Below are 26350 nucleotides of genomic sequence, written 5' to 3'. Positions count from 1 at the left end.
ATCTTTAGAGTACACTGAATTTAGGAAAGGAGAAAGGTGGGATAGTTAGCACTCAAAGGGAACTGGTTTTCCAAGAAAGTGCAAGTTTGGTAAATTTGCAATGCCCTTCCCTTTATATGTCGATTATATAAATAAATACTGTGTTTTACAGCCTCCGGCTTTCGAGGATGTGCACGTGCTCTTAAGAAAACCTAACCGGCAGTGCTCATAGGTGGGAAGCTGGCGAGGGTTCATGCCCTTGTCTTATTGATGGTTATGGCGCCTGCACAAAAGCCTGAACAATGCTTTCATTCAAGGCTCGGAGAGGAACGTGGAATAACAATAGGAAGCACTCCCACGCATGCAGACCTACGACCGCAGAGATGAATTCAGGAATAAAAAAAAATGTAAAAAAAAGGCAACAGGCTCCTTTTCCTTTAGGGGGGGTGGGGAGGGAGATCGTAGGAGGTTAAAAGAGAACAATACTTTCATTCAGAGCAATTTGTGGATCAGTAAGACAGGAGAAACACTTGTTTCGGTGCTGACATTTCCTGATGATAGCTCTTATTATAATGGAGTAATGCTTTCAGCAGTTTAAAACTGAGTGATGGCACATTTGTTGCGAATAAAACGGCCGTATCCGTAAACCGTTTTTTTTAGAAACATACAAAAATACATTATGTGGCAGTCTGCTGCCTTTTTTACGGTAACGTTCCACATATTATAGGATTTATTCTGTGCACATGTAATGTAATACTTGATGTTTTTGTCATGTAATCATGATGGTGAACGTAGGACCAGTATTCAGTCACCGGTGGTCCAAGAGAGCTGGGAGAAAATCATGCGATTAACCCAGCAGATACTGTTAGCATCATGTCCTTTGGGAACACAGCTGAGAAAGCAAAACTTTGTGGGTAATGAGTAAAAAAAACACCTCACTGTCAAGAGTTTCCACTGGGACTATTTCCTCTGAAGAAAGTAGTTCCAATTATAACTGTTGACACCGGTTTTTCCGAGAGTAACTGGGACACTGATTCAGGAAAAAGCACAAAGAAAGTCCCATTCACTAACACTGACTTGAGCTGGTAACCAGTGCTGTAAAGACCACCGGAACCGAGACTTGACCGAGGCAAGAGTGTATCGAAACAGAGATGAAACGAGACGAGCAAGTCAAGATCAAGACCAAGGCCAGGCGAGACAGACCAGATCCTACACGACTCTACTTGACTCAGAGGTGACGGGGTAAGTCCTTCTCAGTACGCATTTCTTTTAAAAGCTGTTTTGCATATGAGGGATTTGATTTGGAGGATTTGGTTTCATCTGTGGCAGGAAATTCTACCTCCAATCACAGTGACGATGGTAATCGATAAATCAAACCATGCACAGACAATTAAGTGACATCCCTGCAGGTGTGGTTGTAAATCAGGTCGATTCTAAGACGAGACCTCGAAAAAGACTTCTCGAAACCAAGACCAGTCGAAACGATAAAACTAAAGCAGTGGTTCTCAAACTGTGGGGCGTGGATGAACAGGGGAAAACCATGGAGGGGTACCCGAGGCGTCGAGAACCACTGCACAAGAGGCAAGTAGGAAAATGTTTGTTTGTGAAATTTACACGAGCTGTCCCTTTAATTTTTACAGCAAGAACTGTATGTCATGAGTAACTGTTTAACATTTTCAAAATGAATGAAAATAAATCTTTAGTTTCCGTTGTTTGATCCATGACCCCGATATCAGTAGTTGTGCCCTTTAATTTTTAGTATGTGATGCATAGCTTTTACCCATGAGCGCTCTGCAAAGGTTAGAGTCATTACTCCTATCCCAACACGTCTAAGTACTGAACTAAGAAAAGTAAACTATCACCTGCGATCAAAGCCAAAGTCACTTCAGAGCCCGTTTTTTTCTTGATTTGACTTTATTTGTCCAGCATTAAAGTAGAAATACTCGAGTCATACAGATGATTGCCTCATGTCATTGTAGCTGTATTTGTGCAACTTGATATGGCGAACAGATAGCGGTAGCCAAACAACGTGATCAGGTCTAAAAAGCAAGTTTTGGTGACGTGAAAAAATGTGGCACTTCCTCTCCTACGTCACATCCTGGGGGGGGCTGATCCTCAACTCCTGATTGGCTGGTTTGGGAAAGAGCTCATTCACATGCCACACAGCACTAGTAACAAGCAGGTAACCATGGATACACTGCATTGGAAACCTCTTCTCGTCTTCACTAGCGTCCGACTCTCCTTTATTTGTTTGAACCCGTTTCCTCTTGACCCTCCGTTTCTCTTCCTATCTTCCTCTCAGTGACACTCTCCCTTTCTTTCTGCAGGATGCACAGCGACTACAATGAACTAATTCCCAGCCGGCAGTCACCATAGCAACCAGGGCCCCACCCCACCAAAAAGCAAAAAGACAAAAAAAAAAAGAAAAGGAAAAAAGAAAAACAACATCTTCATCCCATGCTCAGACAGTGGTGATCTGGTCGACCACTCGAGTGCTGTCGTTCATTTCAACGCACTCCACCTCCTGCCGCTGCCCCTCACCTTCAGGCCGTCCCCGGCTCTTGGACGGAGGCAGGAAGGTGAGGAGGGTGGGCAGGAACGCAAGCGTGTGCAGGGCCGAGCAGCCGGCCGTGAGGGTGAGGCAGCGAAACAGTGTGCGCGTGAGGTTGGAGCGTACAGAGCCGACGGGCACCAGAGCGGCGCTGTAGCAGATGAGCGTCTGTAGGGAGGGAACCCCGTGTCTCTCCAGCGCCACTCTCACCCAGCGAGTCCTGCTATCGCCCCGACCCGAGGCGAAACCGCAGAGGAGGGGGCCGCTGCAGTCTGCCGAGTGCCCCAAGGCTGAGATCAGACACAGCACAGACATGCAGTCCAGCTCCACGCCCCATAAGGTCATGAAGCCCAGCACCCCGAACTGAACGGAGAGCAGGGTGAGGCCCAGCCACACGGAGACCAGCGGCTCCACGACGGCCAGCGAGGACAGACCCAACAGGAATAGCACCGCCAGCAGTGAGTGTCTGAGGGGGGAGCTGACCGCCGCGGCGTAGCGGTCCAGGTAGACGAAGGAGGGGTTGAAGATTAGGAAGCGGACTCGCGAGGTCAGCGACAGGCGTCGCAGCGTGTCCAGCAGCACTGACATCTCCTCGCGCTTGTTCTCCGTCGTCTTGGCCACCAGGAAGATTCGAGACGCCGCCACATCGGGCTCCTCGCCCTGACCGCGCTCCGCGAATATGATGTCGTCGGCGAAGTGGGCGAACTGCGGCTCGCGGAGGAAGGAGTGGCGGAGCGTGCGGGTGAAGTTTTCCCGCGGCTGGCTGGTGGACTGGTTGCGATCCGACAGGTAGTTCAGGTAAGCTTCCAGCCAGCTGATTCGCTGGAAGCCTTTGGCGTATTCCAACAGGTCCCGCTGGACCGAGGCGTTCCAGTAGGGGGCGCTTTCATAGATGTAAAATCCAATGACGGGGGAGTACGAGCTGAAGTACCGCTGCTGGGCACGGGTGTACAATACTGTCGCTGTATCCATGGCAACCAGTGCACTGGGGTCTGAACCCTGGGTCACCTGTTGACAACAGGAAACATGTTTGTTACAAATAAACTGTGAATTTAATCTTCTGTTACATGTGTGTGTCTGAGTTTGCATGATACTACCACCTCAACCATCATGTGACCAAACAAACTGAGAAAAAAAAGAATAAAAAATGAAAAAATAAAACACAAGAAGAAGGTCTTAAAGACAATTAGATCAACACAAATCAATAAAAATAGTTTAATTGACACAAATATGAAGCTACGGTATTTTTAAAATGAAGTAAAGAAACAGAGTAAAGAGATTAAAGAAGAATTCACCTCACAGAAATAGTGACAATAACATATACTTGTGTACCAAAGCTCGTTTGACTCAGTGACTCAGATTATTATGTGTAACTCCTACACAATGTGTCAAATATGTTATATCCAATGCTATTGTTATTTCACAAATCATAAAACTACTTCTACAACTCTTTTGTAGTGTTTTCGTCAGACGGGAGGCTTTTATTCTGAAGGATTCAGGCTGATTCAGAATTCAGATTTATTATTAAGTATGAATTTGTTTTGGTGCCTAACAACAAAAAATGTAGTAGTGGAGAAAATAAAATAGAAATAGTAACAATATGTGTAACTGCATCGTTCAGAAAATGCTGCGTTTGATTGGTTGACATCACACAGCTCCTTAAGTTATGGCCACAGACAAAGCTATGATGTCACGGCTCCAATGTGGGTAGAGATAAACTGCATACTGTCTAAAATATGAGAAGGCGATTGGCTCCAATTTTCCATCTTTCAACGACCCCGAGGTGTGCAGGTGAGATTGTGGCTGACCCCCTCCCACCCAGGAGACAAGATCATCCGAACCCCAGACCCTACACGTTACGTAAACGTAAGGTTGACTGACTCAGTGCGTTACGTTAACGTGCACCTTTTGACAACATCTTTAGGATTACAGTCGTCCCTTGCTATAACGCAGTTCACTTTTGCTGACTTTTTTTTTTGTAATTTTGCATGCTTTTTTTTTTACATCGTACTGTACAGTATGAACGTACATGTGTTCTGGTCCTGATTAACTAAGGGAGTACTGTACAAAATGCGTGTAAAAAGGTGTATAAAAGTGTGTGGTTAGGGGTTTTACGGCCTTGTATATGTATAATGTATAATAATTGTAAAACTTACTTTGAAGATTTTGTTTATTGCGGGTTATTTTTAGAACGTATCCCCCGCGATAAACGAGGGACCACTGTACAGTTCGAACAGTTCAATAAATGTCCTGCATATCCTGCAATACAGTGCAAACTCCTGCACAAACTGTTTTACAAACATATATTTCTATCTTCTAGTACTTAGATTTGACTTAACGTTTGTTATGCACCAAAACACAAAGGCAAATATCTTATATCTGAAAACCTACTTACCAATAAATCTCATAATTCTCATCCTATATGACTACATATAGATGCTTACATGAAACAGACGTCTGCGTGTACGTGAAGTGTTCTTACTGTGTGTTGTTGCCTCACCTGCAGGAAGCCCATCAATCCAAAGGAGATGTAAACCAGATACAGCAGAACCACAAAGGGTTTGACATATGTGTTAGTGATCCAGTCCCCGTAGCAACGCCTCACACACCCCAGCAAAAGGTGCGAGTCCTGAGGGTGAAGGTCCGTCGTGTTGGCTGTGGTATGTGTGTGTGGGTGCGGATGCGTGGAGTTGGCCACGAGGCCGTGTCCGTGCGCGGCGGGGTTGTTCGCCGTATGCGGGTGCGTGTGCGCGTGTGTGTGCGTTAGATTGGGGTTTGGCGTGTGTGGGTGACTGTGACCGACCGCATGCGGCGGGTTGGTTGTTTGAGTCTCATCCTGGTAGCGGGTGTACATCAGACACCTGTACCAGGCCGGTTTAGAGTCCAGCCGGTCCGGTTTGGGGACTCGCCGGCAGAAGCAGCCATGCCTGTACCCGGTCTCTAAGTATCCAGTGAACACCAGGCAGGAACTGTAGAAGGACAACATGTAAACATAACTGATGGTGACGGCCAAGGCAGCGGTGCGGCAGAACAGCCGGACCGCCTCCATGTTGGTGAGCGGCGAGGCGGCCAAGCCCAGGGTCATCAGATGCAGCATGGTGGAGCCGGAGAAACGCAGCATGACGTCCTCGAAGACGCTCGCCACGCGCTCCTTCACGTGCTGGTCCTCCCGGGTTCGCCTCCACGATGACAGCATCTCGAAGGAGCCGAAGAGACCGTGACCTGAGAACAGAAAGGACACCCCATCAAATAACCACATAGTGATGGACCAGTACCCTGCAGCAATGCGGAGCGTTTTAGCTCCTTTCAGCTCGATGATTTTGTTTCACAGCACACAGATTTGGTGTTTGGCTCCGTCTACAAACACACAAACTCGCTTAATTTCCAAACAACCCGTTTCCTTTTTCCGAGGATGACTTGATTACACCCTGGTGGCTCTCATCAGCTTCATCTACAGCTACAACAAAGCTCTGATAAACCCACTGTACACGACCCACCCAGCACCAAACAGCAGGGAGACAAATTCAGCGACTTAGACGGTGAAAATGGAGTATTTAGGGGTGCGAGTAGCTCAGTCCGTAGATACGGAGGGTGGCCGGTTCAAGCCCAGTATGAACCAAAGTATGGAAGGTGTCAGTTCACCCTCTGGGCCATTGTTTGCACCGCCTTGAGCAAGATGCCGAACCCCTCCAACTGCTCTCAGGGCGGCGCTCTGTGTGGCTGCCCATCACTCCATCATTCACTATAACTGTCACCTTATTCAGATGACACCATGTCAACCATGTGTTTACAGCTTGTTCTATTGTCCGAGAAATGAATTAATTTGAAGTTTCTTTGCTTTGCAGCTCTCCATCTTTGAGGACATTTAACAAAATATTTCTCTACTTTAGCTGCAACTGACGAAGAACTTAAGCTATTTTAAACTCACTTCTACAAAGCTCGTGTTCTGGTTTTGAGTGACCGAGATGAAAAAATGTATTTCATCAAAAACAAGTTCAAATCGACAATCACATAAAAAACCAGCCTCTTCCCGTAGAATGCTTTGATTGCACCCCGCTTGACTTCAATTATTCCATTTTGAGGAATCACGACGTTGCACGAGGCAGCGTAACAACTCAGCCTGTCTGCTTTTGAACAGTCCTCGCTGCATAATGTCACACCTCAACCTCTCTTTAAGCAGAAATATGTGCGACGACAGACGTAACGCGCCATGGAAATGTCGTTTTCTCCTAACTTTAACAACCCTGGTTGAGAAATTCGAACATTGCAGGAGCAGAAAAAGAGAATTTTAACTTGCACATAGTTTTTTTAATGCAGATAATAACTGATTAAAACAAATTAAAGATATTTTAAGAATAATATATAGCTTTAAACGGGAGTAACTTCATGTAGAAATGAGCTTTTAATACATTTTTTATGTCCATTTGAGCTGAGTGAGTGCACATACATGTTTATATATGTGCACCAGATGGTTTTTAATGGTTTCCTCTTCCATGGTTGCCATGGCGCCTGTGAGTCACCAATGACACACATTGCTGCCCCCACCCCCCACCCCCCCTCCTCTCTCCCTCCAGTGACCTCACCATGGCGAAACACTTAACACCTTAGCAGAGGCATAACGTACCGACACTTCAGGCGTGGGTGCAACTGAGAAAGTCTGCAGATCTGTGATGTGTCTGCACCGGCAAGTGTGTGTTTGTGCATGTGTGTGTGTGTGTGTGTGTGTGTGTTTGAAAGAGAAAGGGAATTAAGACAGTGAATGACAGTGAGAGAGGTGCAGAGGTTAATGTTGCAGAGAGAAGATGAGAGCTCTTGACCAAGGTTTTATGATATTTACCAGAGCTTGAGACGGGCAAATGTGCACCCATGGACACACACACGCACGCACACACACACACACACACACACACACACACACACACACACACACACACACATCCATGCATTAATACAGGTGAAAATACCCAGAAGTCCTTTTGTCAAGACACTTTCAATCCCCCTTGTTGTTTCAGATACTGAAATCCTGAGAGTGGCTGCAGCTCAGATTCACACACACAAACGTGCAGACGTGGACACACAACACACAAAATAAGGAAACTGAGAAATAAAAAAACTGAGTAAAATTATGAAGCGTTCAATAATTAAAATCCTTTTTTGACGAAAAATGACCCCGATGAGATCATATCAGATCATATGTCTTGTTTCGTCTAAACCGCAACCCCAAAACCTAAAAAAAAATTATTCAACATACGATATTATAAAGCTGAGACACGGTATAAATATTCCCATTAGAGGTGCTAGAAGTCTGACATGTTACTTCAAAAATAGTCGAGCTCAACGTCGAACAGACGACAGATCTGGCCGAGAACTTGATGCCAGTTTTCTGTACTTGACAATTTCAACACACAGTTCAATATCACAAACACTTGGACCTCCATGTGAATTCAAGGCTGCCTTTCCTCCATCAACACATCTCTTTTGTCCTCGCGAAGATAGCACCCTACGTGACAATGCTTCTTATGTCTGATTCCGAAAGAGAGAAAAACACGCAGGTCCACATTTTTACACATTCAACATCATCTACATCCTTTCCTTCCTCCACCCTCTTTCTCTGCCATGTAACCCACATCCTTCTTTCCTCACACTTCCTTCCTCCCACCTTTTTTCTGTCTGCCCACTTGCTTCTGAAAAATCCTCCCCGGCCTGCCTTCCCTTTCCATTTAACTACAGTTTAACTTCATTTTCCGCCGAGAGAATCCTTCTCTCGACCCCCGTCTGGAGTGATATTTCATCGACCCCCCCTTCCTCTCCCTGTCTCTCGTCTAAACCCCCCCCCGTCTCGCTCTCTGTGTGGTTATTCTGAGCCTAACAGCAGCCTTTCTTCCTCCACATCACAGAGTAATTACGGTATAGACTACATGTATGCGTGAGTGGTCACTCACAGCACATGCTAGAGTATTTAGCATGCACTCAGGATGAACTGCACCGCCCTCACACATATGGCATGCATTTATAATTTCCAACTCTGCATTTGCTCTCCATCTTTTATTATCACTGCAAAAACAAACTTAAAATACCAACTTACTGAATATTAAAATGCTGTTGAAACTTTTATAGTCCCTATTCCGCATGCAAGCTTGCAGCATAATCAGGACTGCAAGTGGCGTCACACCGAACTGCAGCAGAGAAGCAGATTCTTGACAACAGGCAAAGGTTCATTCTCAAACTACAACATTTGCCTCAAGTTTACCACAGATTCAAGAGTGTGGGTTCTCCTATACCACAGCTGCAGACTTCCTTTCTCATTAAAGTATTTAATTTCCGATAATAAACCGGAGACGTCCCTCCCCTCCAGATTTACGGGATGGTCCCTCGAGGACTGTGGTCAGGAGTATCATGACGTCAAGTCTGCATCTTGTATGGATGAGGGGACGCTGCCCTTATTAACGTCGTGATGTGATTGATTCTCAATAAATACAGTTTTTTCATTGCTTCATAAAATTCACTGTTTCTCTTATAATTTACATCCACTGAGTCAACACTTGGCCTCCGATTCGGTTTCTGGTGCCACAGCAATCTCTGGCATGATGTTGCCTTACATAAAAATTAAAACCATTTGAAGTTTCGCACAGTGAGGCGTACAGTATGTATTTAAAGCAATTCGATTTGGACATTTTTCTACCATAAAATAACAGATTTTAAATGATTTTGTTGCTGCGCTGCCCGTTTCTGCACCGTGAAACTTTGTGTTGCGTTTATACGAACGCCCGAGAAACCAACGTAACGCTTAACGGCACTAAGTCACAAACCATAAACCAAAACTTTCACTGATTTTAGTGAAACTGGATTAGATTTTATGGAGAAAATGTTTCTGCTGATGTTCTCCGGCTCATCTCTCCGAGTTTCGTAATGGACAGTCCAAATTCTAGCTGCTGTTAGCTCAGTTTGTTAGTCAGGCTGAGCTCAGAGCACCAGGAGAGTGTTAATGTTTGTACCACAGGTGTTTTGGACCACCAGGAAGAGGTGGTTTTCAGAACCAGGGCTGGGAAGCAGGGCCGGTGTCGTGCCAGAAGCGGAGCTGGGCAAGCGGGCAATGTAACTGCAAGCTTGAAACTACTAATCAAGTGCAATGAGGTTTGGATTAATGGTTCATGTAGCGTCTAGACATGAGCCTACATCATTTCATTTAGTCTTTCCTCAACGAGGTTCACAGTGTTTTCAAGTAGTCTTTGCCAATTCAACAAGCACACTGACCCCCTAAAAGTCTCCTTCTATTCAAATATTCAATGTGGACATTTAGAAATGTAAAACAGTGTCTTCTGTTTGAAGACCTCCAACCTTTTCAGAGCCTTTGGATCGAGTTTCTGCCCCCAGTCACAAAATGTATTGTTAGTACCATCACCCTCCCCCTCAGTAAGTCGAGTACATGCCCCACCACCTGTCAGTCATTCTGATGATCTGTCTACTTTGAAATGGCTTTCAGCTCGAGGCTGGCATCTGCAAAAACCCATCGCAGGTACTGAAAAAGCAGACGGCTGTCTGTGATATAAAAGCCATGAGTCTAAAAATATCTTGAACTGAGAGGCCTGTTCCAGACAAATGGAGGATGAAGACATTAAGTACATCTTATGTATTTGTGAATTTATAACCAGAAGCGTTACCTACCAAGCATGACGAAAGGGATGCCCAGGTACGTAGAGTTGTAGGTGGCCCCGGTCAGGTTTAGTATCCCAGCAGCAGTGAGGCCTGACAGTGTGATTGACAGCAGAGCAAGCAGCCCCAACCAGGGTTTAGACCTCACACAGTCCCTCATAGAGCAGCAGAGGACGGCCAGCACACCACACACCCCCAAACTGGCCAACAAGGGGCGGCGTGCCAGCACCGAAGAGAACTGGAAGTCCGTCCTCAGGGAAGAGGAAGTGGAGGGGTACAACCCCAGCTTTGGGTGCAACGCTGCAAAGTGCTGCAACTCAGCACAGAAGGCCTTTTCCCATTGGCTGGCCACCCGGTCCATCAGGCCGCCGCGGGCTTGGAGGTAGTAGGTGAGCTGCAACGCCCTGGCTGAACGTACACCTTCTCCCCTGGCTCCTGTACCCGGACCACGTACCGCCCCGCTTGGACCCCAACCCTGCACGCCACCCAGCTGGTGGCCGATGTACGCCTGCCGTCCGTCCGCCAGCTGCGTGATCGGGTACCGCAGGGTCGGGATGGAGCGGTTCGAGGTGCGGGCCGACTGGATCTCCTCCATGGCGCGGATGATGTCATCAATGATGCACACGTTCTTGTCGTCGGGGAGACAGAGGTAGGAGAAGGAGTAGTTGAAGCTGTTGAAGCCTGTGGCCGGGACCGTCACCTGCATCTGGTAGATCCGCCTGTGGAGCTGTGCGCAAGACACACACACACACACACACACAACAGGGAAAGACGTGAGCTTCCCAGTGGCCCAATTTTGCTCGAATAAACTGTGACAAGAGCAAAAAATAAAGTTCCATCAAAGTTTTTCAGTGTGCGTGGCTCGTTCGCCTACTTTATGTGCTTCCACTTTCTAGCTGTGTTTTTGCGTGAACAAGAGATATGTGGGGGAGTATACGTGTGTGTGTGTGTGTGTGTTTACTCGACAGAGTAACAATAGTGGTCTCAGAATCCTCCCTCCGTTTCTATGGCGAGAGGACAACAGTGCCAGCATCCACAGTGCCGGTTACTAAGCAACAGGCCTGATGCCAGTCTCTGCCACAGTGAACATGGGCAGAGCTGTCTCCCGCCTCAGAATACTGCATTGACTTCAGAGAGGGAGGGTGTGTGTGTGTGTGTGTGTGTGTGTGTGTGTGTGTAGGAATGTTGCTTGAAAATTGATTCGATTCGAAACTTCTTTCCTTGAGATCTACCCGAATTCTTCATTTCTGTCAATTTTTACGGCCTGGATAAAAAAAAAATCAGTTTGAAATTTCACGGTGAGATTTTAAAATTCCAAATCGAGGTGCCTCAAATCCTAAAAATGACATTTAAAGGTAATTAACTGCAGGTATACACACACATATAATTGAGTTTAGACATATGATTAAATCTATAAGCACTAACTGATCACAGGTGACGGTCCTTAAATGACAGAGTCGGTTCTTGTCGAGTCATAATTCCTGTTGTAGACCTCAATTTGGGAGTTATAAGTTCATCAATTATATTTACATTTATTTATTTCACAGCTCTGTTATTACCAGTTTATTTTAAAAACAAATAATTTGCATGTGTGATGCTGAGCGTTAAAGAAAAGCACGAGCTCCTACGACAAGTCTGCAGCCATGACCGTGCTGATGTTGGGCAGGTAAAACCCTGACCAAGTAAAGCCGAGGCTGATGGGAATGTCGTTTGTTTTTGCAAGTATTTGGTCATAAACCAAAAGAGTTTGACTTATAGTTATTAACATTCATCCTCTGGAGACCATGAATGTCTGCAGCTAAATTTTTGATCCAGTCCAGACGTCAGATGTTGGATGATGGAAAAACTTTGACCAACTGCTGTCGGCCCTAGATGGAAAGTCAGGATCCATCCTCTGGGGACCATGCATGTACAACATTTCATCAATATCCGATATATTCATGCCGACAGAGTCCCTGTCCTGCACACCGAGGTATTTCCAGCACAGAGGGGACTTGAACAGCAGCATCACGATGCTGCACACACACCAATTAATCATATATGAAAAAATGATATCCGGTGATTGGGTGTGACTCACTCGTCACTGCCGTTGCTCTCTCATGCAACAGGTTCACACCCATCCTCACAGAGTCCTTCACGGGAAACAGCCGACGGAAGCTGGAAGATTATGTAACAGTTTTTCTTTTTTTTTCTCTTCTATGCACCAACGTGCGTCTTCGCAGCCTGTTCGCAGTAAATGATGCACTCTTGTGTCTCTAACTGTGGCAGTCCTCTACGGACTTCTGGGTATACAGTATGTAAAGTGGGTCACGATAACACATATCTGACGACACACACACACATTCATAAGCAGGGGATCCACAAACACACACCAGCCTACACAATAGAGCACAGTGGCGTCTCTGGCCTATTAGTCAGCAAGCTCTGATTACAACCGCGTAACTTTGTGAAATCATTTGGATAATTGCTCCAGGGGTGTCAGGCTAATACTCATAAAATCCATTCAGGAATACCGACGCAGACACACGGAGGAGGCCTCCGAGCTCCGGCTAACTCCACTTTGTAATTAAAACGCTCTGCTTCATAACTGCAGAAGGTTGCCGGGGTTATTCGAAATGGGACTGTGTTGTTCTGCTTAATGACTATCAATCACTGAGAAATGAGGAGGAAGACGGCTCGCATATGTGGCCTGCAGACACTGACCTTTACCTCCCTGTGTGTGTGTGTGTGTGTGTTTTCTGAATGTGACCAGGAATTGATTTGATTTTAAAGCCGGACTCTGCAGATGCATTGCAGCCTCATTTGAATGCTGTGATTCTCAAAGAGGTGAAGGTGCTAAGATGTCCAATATTGTGCCGAAAGCTTCCAGACCTGCAGTTTAATTCATGTTTTGTTTCATTTTTACCAACTTATCACTTTTTATTTATTCCCCTTCATGTTGAGGTTTGTTTGGCTCAGCTACTTTCTAGAATGAGTGTCCCTTGCGCGTGCATACCTTTAGTATGGTGTCCAGGTGAACCGGGTCCAGCACGCTCCCCTTTCTGGTGGTGACGATCACGCGCCCGTACCGGCCCGGTGTTTGCAGGTCGGAGTAGAGCGCGTGCTTGGAGCGGTTCACGGGGAACAGGCTGTCCACCAGGTTGCCCTCTATCTTGGCCAGGCTGTGCTTTGGCGCGAGCAGGCTCTCCACGTCGTCCTCCACGCGGTACCGGCTGAAGCTGGCCCCGAGTAGGATGGAGAGGAGCACGGGCGCCGAGGCGAAGAACACCGGGTGGCTCGCGACGAACCGGCCCAGCGCGTGGAAGGAGGTCCTCAGGCCCGCGTGCAACACCTGGCGCAGCATCCTAGCGCGCGGCCGCGGCTCGAGCCTCTCCCACCGACCGGAAAGCCCCGGAGCACTGCCGAGCATCAGGGGCTGCCGGACGCATCGGTGGGCTCCGTCGCTCACAGTCTGCTGCTGGAGGAGAGGACCTGACGCCGGATGGTGGGAGGATGTGTCCCCCGGAGCAGGAGGTCACCAGCCGGGGAGAATCCGACCCCCCCTCCGGTCACAGGTGTGCCGCTTTCCCCGGGGCTCGCTCATCCGCTGGAATAGCGCAAAAGACAGAAAGCTGGAAAATGAGGCAGCACTTCTGCGCTCTGCGGGTAGAAAGCATATTGATAGCCTACTTTACATTTAATAGCCACAACCCTGCTGCGCTCAGCGCCTCCTGCGAGCCGCACGGCTCTGTGCGCAACAGAAGAAAAAAAAATCGCAAAGTGGCCTCATGATCAGACTTGTTAGGCGGATTTCAGTAGTTTCTGTTTGTGCACTCGGACAGGTTGCAGAGCACACACACACACACACACACGCACACACACACAGTAGTTGCACTAAACTGAAGCCAGGCTGTACATACCTAAACAGGGGAGGGGGGGACGAGGAAGAGAGGAGGAGGGGGGGGGACCGACCCGGTGATGACGGAGATCACTCCAACACCAAGATGTTATCCTGCCCGGTTTGTCCGCGCGTCCAGCTCCACCCTACATCACCGAGTCACCGCACACAACCTGCCTGGGTGGTCGAGGTGGTGGTGGGAGTCGCAGGGATGCAGGTGACGCGGTGCTGCACGCACCGGGGGATGCCGGTAGAGCTGCGCTGTTGTTGTTGTTGTTGTTGTGTGTGTGTGTTTTTTTTTGTCAGATCAGCCTAATCTGGGTTTCCTCTGCGGCAGAAGGCTTTCTGTCGTCCGTCCACTCCTCTCCTCATCGCCCCGGTGCGTTGACGGAGCCCCTGTTCATCCGCCACCGGGCTGCTCTCCCAGCAGCGACTGCGCTCCTCGATGGGAAGGCACGTCACTAATTACCGGCTTTCAAACCGGGGACCGTCTCTCTCTCTCTCTCTCTCTCTCCATCTCTGCCTTTTTCTGTCTCCTTTGCACCGCCCTCACGACCCCGCCTCTCGCCGTTCCGCGCCGCTACAATGCAGAGAAACACGGTCAGTGAGTGGCAGCTCGTGTGTGTGTGTGTGTGTGTGTGTGTGTGATTTCTAGGAATGTAACACATTGAAAACGCAGCCGGCATCAGATTGTCGCTCAGTATCTTTATAATATTTGAAGATGCTGAAAAACTAAAAAAAAAAAAGTTCGTCACAGCCTATTGCAGTGTGTGTGTGTGTGTGGAAACCTGTTGGCATGACAACATGTTTTTCTTAATCTGTGCCATGTGTGCCATTGTGTTCACACACACACACACACACACGCACGCACGCCTTGTTGCAGATGCACAAAGAATCACTCAGGTTTTTTTTGCTGTTGTGTAGCGGGGTTGCCATAGAAACCAGACAAATTACATTCATTTTTTTTTACAAGCCCTGGTTCCCATGGTGATAGTGATGCCACCCATCCCCACCCCCAACCACCATCACCCCCACCCAAAAAAAATATGAAAAAAACAAAACACACATGCATACGCACACATGCACACGCTTTCTGTCACACAAACACACACACCTGCTGACTCCCAATCTGCTGATGGTGTGGAGGTGTTTGACACAGTGGCATTAAAGGCAGAAGAGAGGCAGAGAGTGAGACAGAGAGAGAGAGAGAGAGAGTGAAGGCAGGGAGTGGAGGAAATAATGAGTGCAGACAGAACAGGATCACACTCTCCCTGTCTGTCTGATTTTCTGTCTGTCTGATTTTCTGTCTGTCTGATTTTCTGTCTCTCTGATTTTGAAATCAAATAGTCAAACAGCTTTCAGTCGGCCTGCATGGGACCAGCTGATGCTCCTTCCTCTCCACAGACGCCGCAATTTAAAGGTTGTTTTGAATTTAAAAACAAAAAAAAAATGAAGCTCGAGTTCACAATAAAGACAGTTTCAAACTTTCCTGACGGACAGTGAAGTAAACTGCTGCAAATCGTAGCTACTGTTAGCTCAGTCTGTTAGCCGGGCTGCCCGGACCGTGAGCTCAAAACACAGAGGGGGAGTGTTAGTGTTTGTACCACAGGAGAAGAGGAGGTTTTCGGGGGGGCGGCACAGGGCAAGGTCAAATGCTGATGTGGGAGTGGAGCCAGTGTCGTGCCAGAACCGGAGCTGGGCTATGTAACTGGTTGACGGAAGAAGCTGAGAAGAGAAAATCAAGAGTGCAACTGAACAAGAAGCCAAGAAGACAACTGTAAACCTGAGACTGACTTTGAGACGTTGAGCTGGGCTGACTGCTGTTGGACTAGTCAGTAATATTATCAGGCTGCTATGTCTTCTGTTGTTGACCTTGTTGATGTTGTCGACTCACTAGTTCTTGACTATAAGTAACATAATCATAACAAATACACGTGTACAGCTGTCCATATTCATGGAAATATTCTTCAAAATACCAATATCTATGAAATGTTAATTCAAACTTGTGACTTACATTATACGATAAAAGATTAGATCCTAAAATATCATTTTAAATGTAACTTTCTAAACATATTTCCACCAGGTGAGTCAGGAAAACACATTTGTTCGAGTTACAAACGTCAGTCTGATCCGCTAGATAAAGGCTGTGAATGTTCTGAACACGACAAACAAATCTGTTTATGTGTCATGTATCTATATTATGCATCACTAACATGCCAATATAATTCATTAATTCAATCAGGATAATTTGATTATCCCGTCAAGCAGCAAGACGTCCACTTTCCTTTGCTTTTTCTCTTCCAGGCCTGCGGAGAATTTTAGATTTTCTTGCAGTCACACACTCATGATGCAGCCAAGATGGAAGCCCCGACTGTCAGACTTTCCTACTGGCTGATAAATGCACAAACTGGCAAAAGGAAACCGGTAGCTAAAATAAACTTACAGAGAGCATGTGCTGCTTCACATGTGAAGTATCTGAGATGTTTAGGATCCCATTATGATATCCATAAGAAGATATATTTGTAGTTTTAAGTACCAGAGAACCCAAAAATCTCATTATAGTTTTACAATTCCTTTCTGATGCTTCTCTCCGGAGCGTTTTATCTCATAAATATTAATGAGCCTCTCTCCTCCTCGCTGCTTTCTGAGTGATGCTTGGCCAGGCCAACCTGCATGGTGGGGTCCAGGTGGGCCGTGCTGGGTAGAGGCCGAGGTCAGTGAATGCATCACGGACATACAAAGGGAAACAGGATATAGTGTTGGAAGCTGCTCAGTGGTGCATGAAGCCAAAAAGATGTTTGATTTCCAGGCATAAAAATCACACGATGCAGCTTTTACGCAACTCTTTACTATTTCGCTGATTCTGGTGAAACTGGATCATATTTTATGGAGAAAATGTTTTCTGGTTTCCCCTCTGATGTCCTCCGGCTCAACTCTCTTGTGATTTACAGAGTTTCCTGATGGTCAGTGAAGTAAACTGCTGCCAACTGTAGCCGCTGTTAGCTCATGTTAGCTCAGTTCGTTAGCTGGGCTGTGAGCTCAGAGCACCAGGGGTGCGAATGCTGGGAATAAAAGGCTGAAAGACAGACGCCGAGCTGGGCTGGCTGCTGTTGAACTAGTCATGTGTCGTTGCACTCGCTTGATGTTTGGTTGTTGGCAAAGTTGTCGACTCGCACGCATGAACAACTGTTCATACTTAGGTGGTATTACACGTTGAAACTGGGGGCGCTAAATCGATGAAATACCAATTTAGACGAGATATTTCACTCATCACTCCAAACGCCACATTACCGTTCAATCCAAGCAATAAGCATCTCATAACGGAAAGCAACGGCGACAATAACTTACCATCCCGGAAGACCTTGAGCCAAGAACTCGACTCACATCTGTGAGAAAAACAATATTGTGGCGAATGTTTCCTCCGAAATTTTAGATAAACTCTCCAAAAAAAGAAACTCTGCGTGCATGTGCTTATGCATATCCTAATCCATTATTCAATTAAACCTCAATTAGCCTTTAATCCCCATTACCAGTCCGGTGAGAGACGAGCGGTGAAGGAATGAATGAGTAAGTGTCTCCCCGGGGAGGAAGGAAGAGCAGAATAGTAAATGAAAGACTGTAGCGATAGAGGGCTCGGGGGCAGTTTCTGATAACAAAAGTACTAATTAGTGTCGTTAAAGGATTTATAGAAATCAGAATAGTGTGTGTGTGTGTGTGTGTGTGGGATGGAAAGAAGGAAGGTGGAGAGAATGATTGGAGTCCTCTGAAAGCGTGCCAGGCTATTTTCTGCACCTTGCAGAGTCGAAGCACGGCGGGGGAAAAAAAAGGAAGGGGAAATCCTCCGGGGGTTGAAAAAGCGCTCACAACAAACACACTCACACACACACCGGCAACAAGATGGACACATGAGGGAACTCGTAGAGGCAGCAAAGTCGACCGGCACCTCTTATGATTTGAACTTCTGGACACCACGTTTCTTTTCCTCTCACGTTTGTCCATCTTCCCTCCATAATTAAAGAGCTGTATGGATGCAGAGTTTGGTCACATACTCATGAATAAAAGGATTCTCTCTTTTCTTTTAGCTCCCCGAAACCCGCCCACCAAGCCTGTCTTCCCACCCGCCCCCCCATCCCCCAATCCATCTGTTTTGGTGGAGGCCATCCATTAATAAAGAGTCTGTCCTTTCATTTCTATTTCCCCCCTCCTTCTTGTATTATTTATTTACCCATCTATCCACAGTTATGGTGAGCACATCATGGTTTGCCGGATTGGGATGCAGCGGATCTTCCGGAGCGAAAAACTTCATGTCATCCAAACCTCGTACCCACAGTTTCTCTTCCAAATACGGAAGTGTATAATCCACTAAAGTTCTTAACTGTAAATCTTCTGAATAAACTTTCCTAAACAGGCTCTGATTGGCAGCTCCTCTAATATAAATTAAGTCCATTTTCAGAGCGTAGGTGTCCAAATACAGAAAACCTGCCCGATTAGAGGAATTATTACACTCCAGCCCACTAAGAGTCATAAATGTGGCTGGAGACAGAAAAAGCCTGTTAAAGTATTTATTAAAAATGGTAATGACTGTAATTAACTGCTCACATTAAAACTTCTGTCTTCATGATACATCTTTTGCACACATTTAAATAAATGCTAAAATAATAGAGCCTATTTAAGTTGCAGATTTCCACCTTTCAGACATTTAACCTGAACACTGTTCTTCAAAATCATCTGAATATAGTCGATATTTGTCCATCCTACATAAAATAATATATATCCAGACTACGTTTTTCTACATAGAGTGTTTGTAGCGCAGACAAGATAAATAAGTTGCCACGTTTTGATTTGATTTGAATTTATGAGCACAGTTTAATCAAAACTTGGGAATGGATTGTTTCTTGTCCATTCAACTGGACATAATTTGTTCCCACGTTTTAATTAATTCATGCAAACAAGATAAGTGTACGCACAACAAACCGCCGTTCCTCTCTGAGGCATGAAGTGCAGGGTACCTGCATGCCTCAGGTACAACGCGAGGCGTGTTTCATGCACACGTGGATGCAGCGAGCTCCAACAGTTAAAGGCTAAAACCATTAAATCAACCTTAATGTGGCATCGATTTCACACACAGTATACCCACTGTGTGTGAAAACACACAAATCATTCAACAAGACTGTTCGCTCTCTGTTGCGACCCAGTCCCTGTAATAAACGTAAAAAAAAAACCTCCTCCACAATCGAGTTAATGTGCTAATTTTCCAGATATGTCAATACAAGGCGAAGTCAGCATACAAATTATCAGCCGCTGCAATCGCGGAGACCTCCAGGCTTCTGAGCCGAGTCAGGTGACCACGCTGGGCCATCGGGAACCAATGAGAGACTGGCGATCACACACGCACGCTACAAGCCATATTAAACAGTTTGCTCTGTTATATTCAAAGTTTATAATGTATTAAACATGGACTTTAATATTTGTGTTGGTTTTAAGGCTTGATACATAAGGTTGGTATATGGATTGGCTGAACGTGGATATATTTTGGTAAATAATCGATGTCAGGTTGGTTCTACAGCTTAACAATGCGTGTAATTACACCATTGTTGGAATCCCTATCACAACCCCACATAACAACCCTCAACTAGAGCATTACTGGAAATGGGGACAGTTACGGCATGTTTAATTGTATAAGATCGTCCGACTTGTACCTGGATGGTTGCCTTGAAGCACAACATTCTTTTCATTCATTCTAAGTTTGGGTCTCCACCTTCTCCTGGTGGAAACATCTGGTAGTTTAGCTGTTAGATACTTCACTCTGTTCATCAGCTTAGTTGCTAACTTCCCCAGTACTAGAGCACAACAGCTGCACGCTGCATCTGAAAACCAAAACAAAGAGCTGAAAGATGCTAAACCGCCTTGCAGAGCTGAGGGTATTTATTCTCTGTGGGTTTGATGGTATGATCAACCTCTTTCAGATCCAATATAATAATTTAATCTGTTGAAATATCAAAAATATTCATTAAAACAGCTTTAAAGAGAAGCAAGAACGACGGTCTGGATGAGGGTTTTTCCAGGATTTACTCGAAGTCACCTTTTATTTTCTATCGTACAACTTCAGCATCGGATTTCAAGACATTATGCTGTCCTCCGGTGTCCATAAAAGACATTTTGTCTGCTCATAAAGTTCAAAATAATTCATGCTCCATTCAGGTTCCAACCTCTCCATCCACCATCTCCTCCCATCCGTCTATTTATCCATCTTTATTTTCCCCTCTGCCATTTTCTGCATCCTCTTTGGTGGTCAGCAGCATTTATAATTTCTAAATGTCATTTGGACATTAGCTCGCGAGGCCAGGAAGGACGCTGTAAGTGGTAGGGAGGGTTGTTGGGTGATGGAAGAGGGAGGTCGTAGGGAGGGAGGGGCACGATATGAGAAATGCAGTGAAGTCGTCTTCATGGCCTCTTGGAGATTCAAAGATTTGATTACAGTTTGCAGGCCAGAAACAGAGAGGATAGATGCAGGCGGATGCAGATAAAAAAGGCGTATCTCATGCTCTGCTCCGCTTCGCTTCTTTGCACAATCGCGGGAGAAGGAGACAGAAAAAGATAAAGAGCGAGGCAGCTGAGTGTCACAAGCTCGATAAAGAAAGCCGGGGAAAGGCCCGGTGACTTCGGCTGTGCCTGAGGAAAACCCGATTTGCTAAAAAAGGTCAGAGTGCGATATCTGAGGAGAGCCATTTTCACCTCGCAGAAAGTTAAATCTAATCTGTGTGATTACCACGTCCATCTGTAATCTGCACAGCACCTCCAAAAGGGCCCTGAAGGCGCGTTTTTCCTGCCATCTATTGGGCCGAAACAGAACTGCATGACTGGACTGAATGACTCTAATCCAACAGCAAGGGCTTGTGATCCGTGTGTGTGTGTTTCTTTGACAGCAGGTTTTAATGATACAGTGATTCGATGTGTTTCTGTGGATCATTCACCTTTGTCATCACCTTCTGTGTCCAACTCAGAAGAAGTTGGAGGACACAGAAGACAAAGTGTTTTTTTGTCTGGGCATCAGACCAAGTTTGAGCCCCTGATGGCAGAAATAGCTGCTGCCTTGTTGCACGAGTGACATCTATTCACCAGCTACTTGCTGGGCCTGGGATACAAACCTCAGTACTGATATACATTGTGATAAAGTAAATCTCCTTCTAATTCAATTTAAAAACAGTTTACAGATAAAATAATCAGATTTGAACGTCTGTTTTTAGCTAATCCACTGAAACCATACTTAGCGAATTAAATTACATAACCGCGGTGATGTAACGACCCTGGAAATCCAATATTACCAGTGCTGCTCATTGATTTGCAAAATTCATAATGGCAAAATACGAAAAACAAACTTAAAGATATCAATATACCTATAACATAGAATAATCTCTACAATTCAAACATCTCCGTACAGTATATGGCCTGGGAATGGTCTCCATTGGGTTACACTGTACTTGATAACTTATTGGTGTACACCACTGAGTGAAGCGTTAAAAGCATGTGGAGACTTTATGGGAAAAGAGATTAGGACAATATGAAAATATGGCAAAAAGGATGCCTCCAAACATTTAAAATAATAATTCAAGATCTAATGACATCAAACCGTAGACGGTATAAACACGGACAACGTATCCGTAAAGTCATCCGCAGGTTTCTGAAGAGGTTTTGGTGGCTAACCCAAAAATCTGCAAAGACGTTGAGCGTGGGTGGACCTGAGGTGGGCTGAATGAAGCCTGGGTGCTAAAAACAAGCCACCTGTAACCTGTCAATCAAAGCTTTATGCATGATAATAATCTGAACAGGTGAGTTGTATATAAATTCACCCTCAGTACAGTTGTCATGAACGGGGAAATTAGCTACAGAGACCAAAACTGTTTTTTGTACCAGGCTGTAAACATGTTTATTTCTGCTGTGAAGTTGGACATTTGAACATGGGGACTTCTGGAGCCAGCCTCAGGTGGACAACAAGAGGAACTGCAGTTTTTGGCTTCACTTCACAGACATACAACAAACCACCAAAGGGGAAGGAAATATTCCACAAATATCCGGATAACGTGCAGTTTCTATAGCCCTAAAACACAACAATGTACTGTACATCACCTGTAGTCAGGCTCATATCAAAATCCAGATTTTGACCCGCGTGAATTGAGTACACAACAAACCTCCTGACTTGTGGTTCTATGCACAGAAATCCATGTTTCGACCTCACGGGAAGCTTCAGAAAATCAAACGCTCGGTAGAAGAAAATCCTCCAAACGAGTTGACCCCCGTCGTCACAAACTGCATGCAGCGCTTTTTATTTACTGTTGGTTTGGGTTCTCTCTTTGCCCTTCGGTGACTTGATTTACTCGTGTGTGCAGATCGGTGTGGTTTTGCTTAACAGGGACTGGATCCAGGTGACAAATCAGTAGTTTAATCACCTTAGCTGTCATTTTTTTTACACTGACCACTAAAGCAGATTTATCACAATTCGATGAAGTAGTGGCACAAAGTCAGGCCGTACTTCATTATTAAATGCTCGACCAACATAGAGCATCGAAGTGGCTGCAGGGACTGATCCTCATGTTGGACTCTGCAGGGGCTCCAGATTTAAATCCTGTTTTCAGGTAGTGTTGTTTTTGGCGGCCTGTTTTAATTTTAGTCTTTGTGTCAAGCTGTCATTTTAGTTTTTATTAGTTTTAGTCACGTTCATACTCGTTTTAGTCTAGTCAAGTTTCAGCCGAAAGTCTGAGCATTATTTTAGTCAAATCAAATCAAATCAAATCTTATTTTAGTCCGAATTATCCGTGACTATTTTCGTGTAGTTTTAGTCAATAGAAATCGTATTTGTAAACCACTTTTACTCTTGTTTTTATTTGTCAACAATATTGCATTATATATTTAATTATCGTCACATGACCAGCCTTTACATTGCGTCTCGACTCGTTTTCGTCACGTGATAAAGGTTCGCTGACGGCGATATTTATTCATAATTTTTGTTGATGAAAGCAACACTATTTCCAAGTATGTGATATTATAAACATGCAACAAAAAACACACACACACACACTTTGATTGCACTCAAAAGTGTGATTTACATAAATTGTGCTGATAGACAGGTAGAGAGAACAAGACTCTCTCGACAGGCAGGTGAGCACAACATAAGAAAAGGCAGCAGAGGAGTGCAGATAAAAAAAATCCAACAACAGAAACCACAGAGCCCAGACATGCAGACAGGTGAAGGAGGGAAAACATGGACTGAATACAGGTGAGCTAACTAAACACAGGTGGGGAAAAGACAAAGACAGGAAGTAAAGTAACATAAGACACCTGAGGAGAGACTTTCAACATAAAACAGGAAATAAAGCAGAAATCCAAAACTATGACAGCTGTGGAAAAAAAGACACAAATTATTATTGGTGTTTTGATTTGAAATATCAACAACAATGGAAACTCTGAAAGTCTTTGTACTGACTTTTGGATATTCTGAGACCATTGTTATATAATTCATCGTATTTAAATACATTTCTAGGCTTGATATAGACACACACAACTTCTAATTATATAGTAATATAGTAATTACTATGCATCGCAGGTATAGGATTTACATCAAATGTCCTTTTAAAACACACTTTTCTACAATAAAATAACAGGATTTGAAATCATTTTGATGCTACAATGATCTCATTTAAGTGTGTTAACATAAAATATTGTAGTTGGATGTTGGACATGATAAATTAAAGTTTTTGCTCTTGGTCGACCACAGTTGAACTCGGTGTTTGTCATAACGGCAAAAATCTCCATAAATGTAAAGGCTATACATTTATTAAGTATAAATCTCTCTGCTTTTATTGTACAGTATATGTATTATATAATTTTGTTCATTTCTGAAATCGTATGTATTAACTATTTTATCTAATTAAAAATATATACGAGTATGTTTTCTCATAGGTTACTGCTGCCTGGATTATTCCTGTGTTTTTCTTGCATTGTGCTGCGATTATGTTCAAATTAATTGATTAATTTTTGCTGCCAAATGTCATGACCAGCCTTTCAATAGGTCGACTACAAAATTAAAAAAATATTAACAATTCAGACTCAAATGTTCAAAGTCCCATTGATGGAAAAGGAAGGAAGACGATGTATCGAACATCAGTGGTCGAACGTGTCGTTGATAATAAATGAGTGTAAGAACGGCTGCCGAGGGCCTGATCCATGGTGTTGCTTACACTTCTAGTAAAACAAGATATCCTTTAATCACCTCGACACACACACACACACACACACACACACACACACACAGAGTACAAACAGACTGGGGCACTTGGACTGTTGTTGTCTAATTGGTGTGTATTGATGAGACTGTCGCTGGTGTTGCCACAGATACAAGTCATTAATGTTACCCCCTGCCTGGAAATGTAAGACACACATCCACACGGTGACAGGTTCAAGAGCCTCCTGTAAGAACACAGAACGAGTTGCCATGGGAACTGCTGACATAAATGAATGAGATACGATGATGATAACGATGTGTGTGTGTGTGTGTGTGTGATAGCAAGTCTGGAGTAAAAAAAAAAAATCAATAGATGGACACGCTTTCAGATGCAATCCCGATCTCTTTATGTCTTTTGTGCTCCATCCATCAGCGCTCTCCATCCACTCACCGCTCTGTCACACACTCACAGACTCACCTGATCAATCAGAGGGAAAAAAGTTACGGAGTCTCAGAGTTTTATTAGAACCCGACAGGAAGAAGAAGCACAAGAACCAAAAACCAGTAACGCAAACAATCATAAGCACAGCACACAGATACAAATATTTACCATGACGATGGAGGAGCAATAATTCATCCCATTAAGTCATAAAATGTTTTATGATAATGATTTTTCATTTCCTCTGTGGACCTGTTGGATGTTTATGTATTCAGATTTTCAAAATAAACCGTACCGGGTGATTAGAGCTGAAACGAACAAAAAAAATGATCAGCAACAATCAAAATAATCGATTAATCATTGAAGTAATTTATCAATTTTCAGATTATCGGGTCATAATTTGCTGTTTTATACCATGTTAAACTCAATATCACTGTGTTGGTTAAACAAGGCAAAAGAAAACGAGACGAGAAATAAAGACAGATTTGATATTTAGTTTCTTCCTTAGGTATAACTTCAAAACTTTCCTCTCTAATCAGATTTATTCATCAAAAAAAGGAGCTGGTTTTCACGTAAATTCTCCCGTTATCATCCAGATGCTGCTCACAAAACTTTTAAAATTAAAGCTATATGCTAAGTCTTCGTGGACACAGGGAGAATTCTGCAAACTAACGAATGTTATTTTTGTCATTCAGTCTATGTTTGATGTTTTAACTGAGGTATACAGTTATTTATGTGAAATGTAATTTAAAATCTGCTGGAAACTAACGTTAGCTCACACCTGGCAAATTACGGAGAGATTAGTTGTAAATATTGCAGCTGGTTCGTGTCATAGAACTCATTTTAATTCAGTGATGTGTTTATGTTAACTCACTGAACATTTATCGTATGTTATAATCTGGCTAATGTTCAAATTTATGAAGAGCTGGTGCAAACGTTGAGGTGTCAAAACTCTGAAGTTTAAGCTGAACAGTCAGTGTGTTTTGATTATTACCTCCGATAATCAACGCTTCCTTCACACTCCCTTTATTCCAGATGCTAAAAAAAAACGAGCTGACGTGCGAGTGCAGCTCAGGGAAGGAGACGGAAAGACAAATGGAGCGAGTGCATCTTGTACGTTTGAGTGCTTGTAACTCCGTAAGCTCATTTGCCTCGGGCTGAACCGCATATGAATGTCTGACAAAAGACCGAAGACGGAAACAAAGTGGGACAGAAAACAAGACATAACTTATCAAAGGAGCGCGCTCACACACACACATGGAACAATACAAAAAAAATTATATATAACATCATATTAAGTCTTAAAAATATGGCAGCAGGTTCCTATTGTACCCGTTAAGCCGCTCTGCGAGATACAAGATTTCACGATTATTTCCAAAAATAATAAATTTAAAGACTTAATACGAGACAAAAATGGACTGAACATAACTATTTTGCACATTAATTAAACATAAATTAATTCATCTTTGGTTTAGGGTGTTGGGGCTAATTAATATATACAGATATTGACCTGACAGTGACCGTAACACTTGAAATATAGGTACCTGTAAAAGTTCAATCAAACTATGTAAAAGTTTAATCATGTTTCATTCCCATAAAAAGATTCTAGCATTATCTAGTCACACATATAAG

At 44.3% G+C, this 26350-nt stretch overlaps 1 protein-coding gene across 2 annotated transcripts; it reads right to left on the bottom strand.

Annotated features, from left to right (window-relative positions):
• Window positions 1–1874: 1874 nt before the first annotated feature.
• ptchd1 (patched domain containing 1) lies at window positions 1875–14726 on the bottom strand. 2 transcript variants are annotated; one of them, XM_027274469.1, is made up of 5 exons: window positions 14083–14726; window positions 13179–13822; window positions 10196–10910; window positions 5031–5752; window positions 1875–3538 (listed from the first exon to the last, which is right to left on the bottom strand). In XM_027274469.1, the coding sequence occupies exons 2-5, from the start codon at window positions 13590–13592 to the stop codon at window positions 2441–2443; spliced, it is 2949 nt and encodes a 982-aa protein (XP_027130270.1). In that variant the 5' UTR covers window positions 13593–13822; window positions 14083–14726; the 3' UTR covers window positions 1875–2440. The 2 variants fall into 2 exon arrangements, with proteins under 2 accessions (XP_027130270.1, XP_027130271.1); XM_027274470.1 differs by having other exon boundaries at window positions 13179–13769.
• Window positions 14727–26350: the final 11624 nt, after the last annotated feature.

The sequence above is a fragment of the Larimichthys crocea genome, chromosome XXIII (genome assembly GCF_000972845.2).
Source record: "Larimichthys crocea isolate SSNF chromosome XXIII, L_crocea_2.0, whole genome shotgun sequence".
NCBI lineage: Eukaryota > Metazoa > Chordata > Actinopteri > Sciaenidae > Larimichthys > Larimichthys crocea.
The sequence above is the reverse complement of the archived record's forward strand: the minus strand, read 5'-3'. Positions and strand labels throughout refer to the sequence as shown.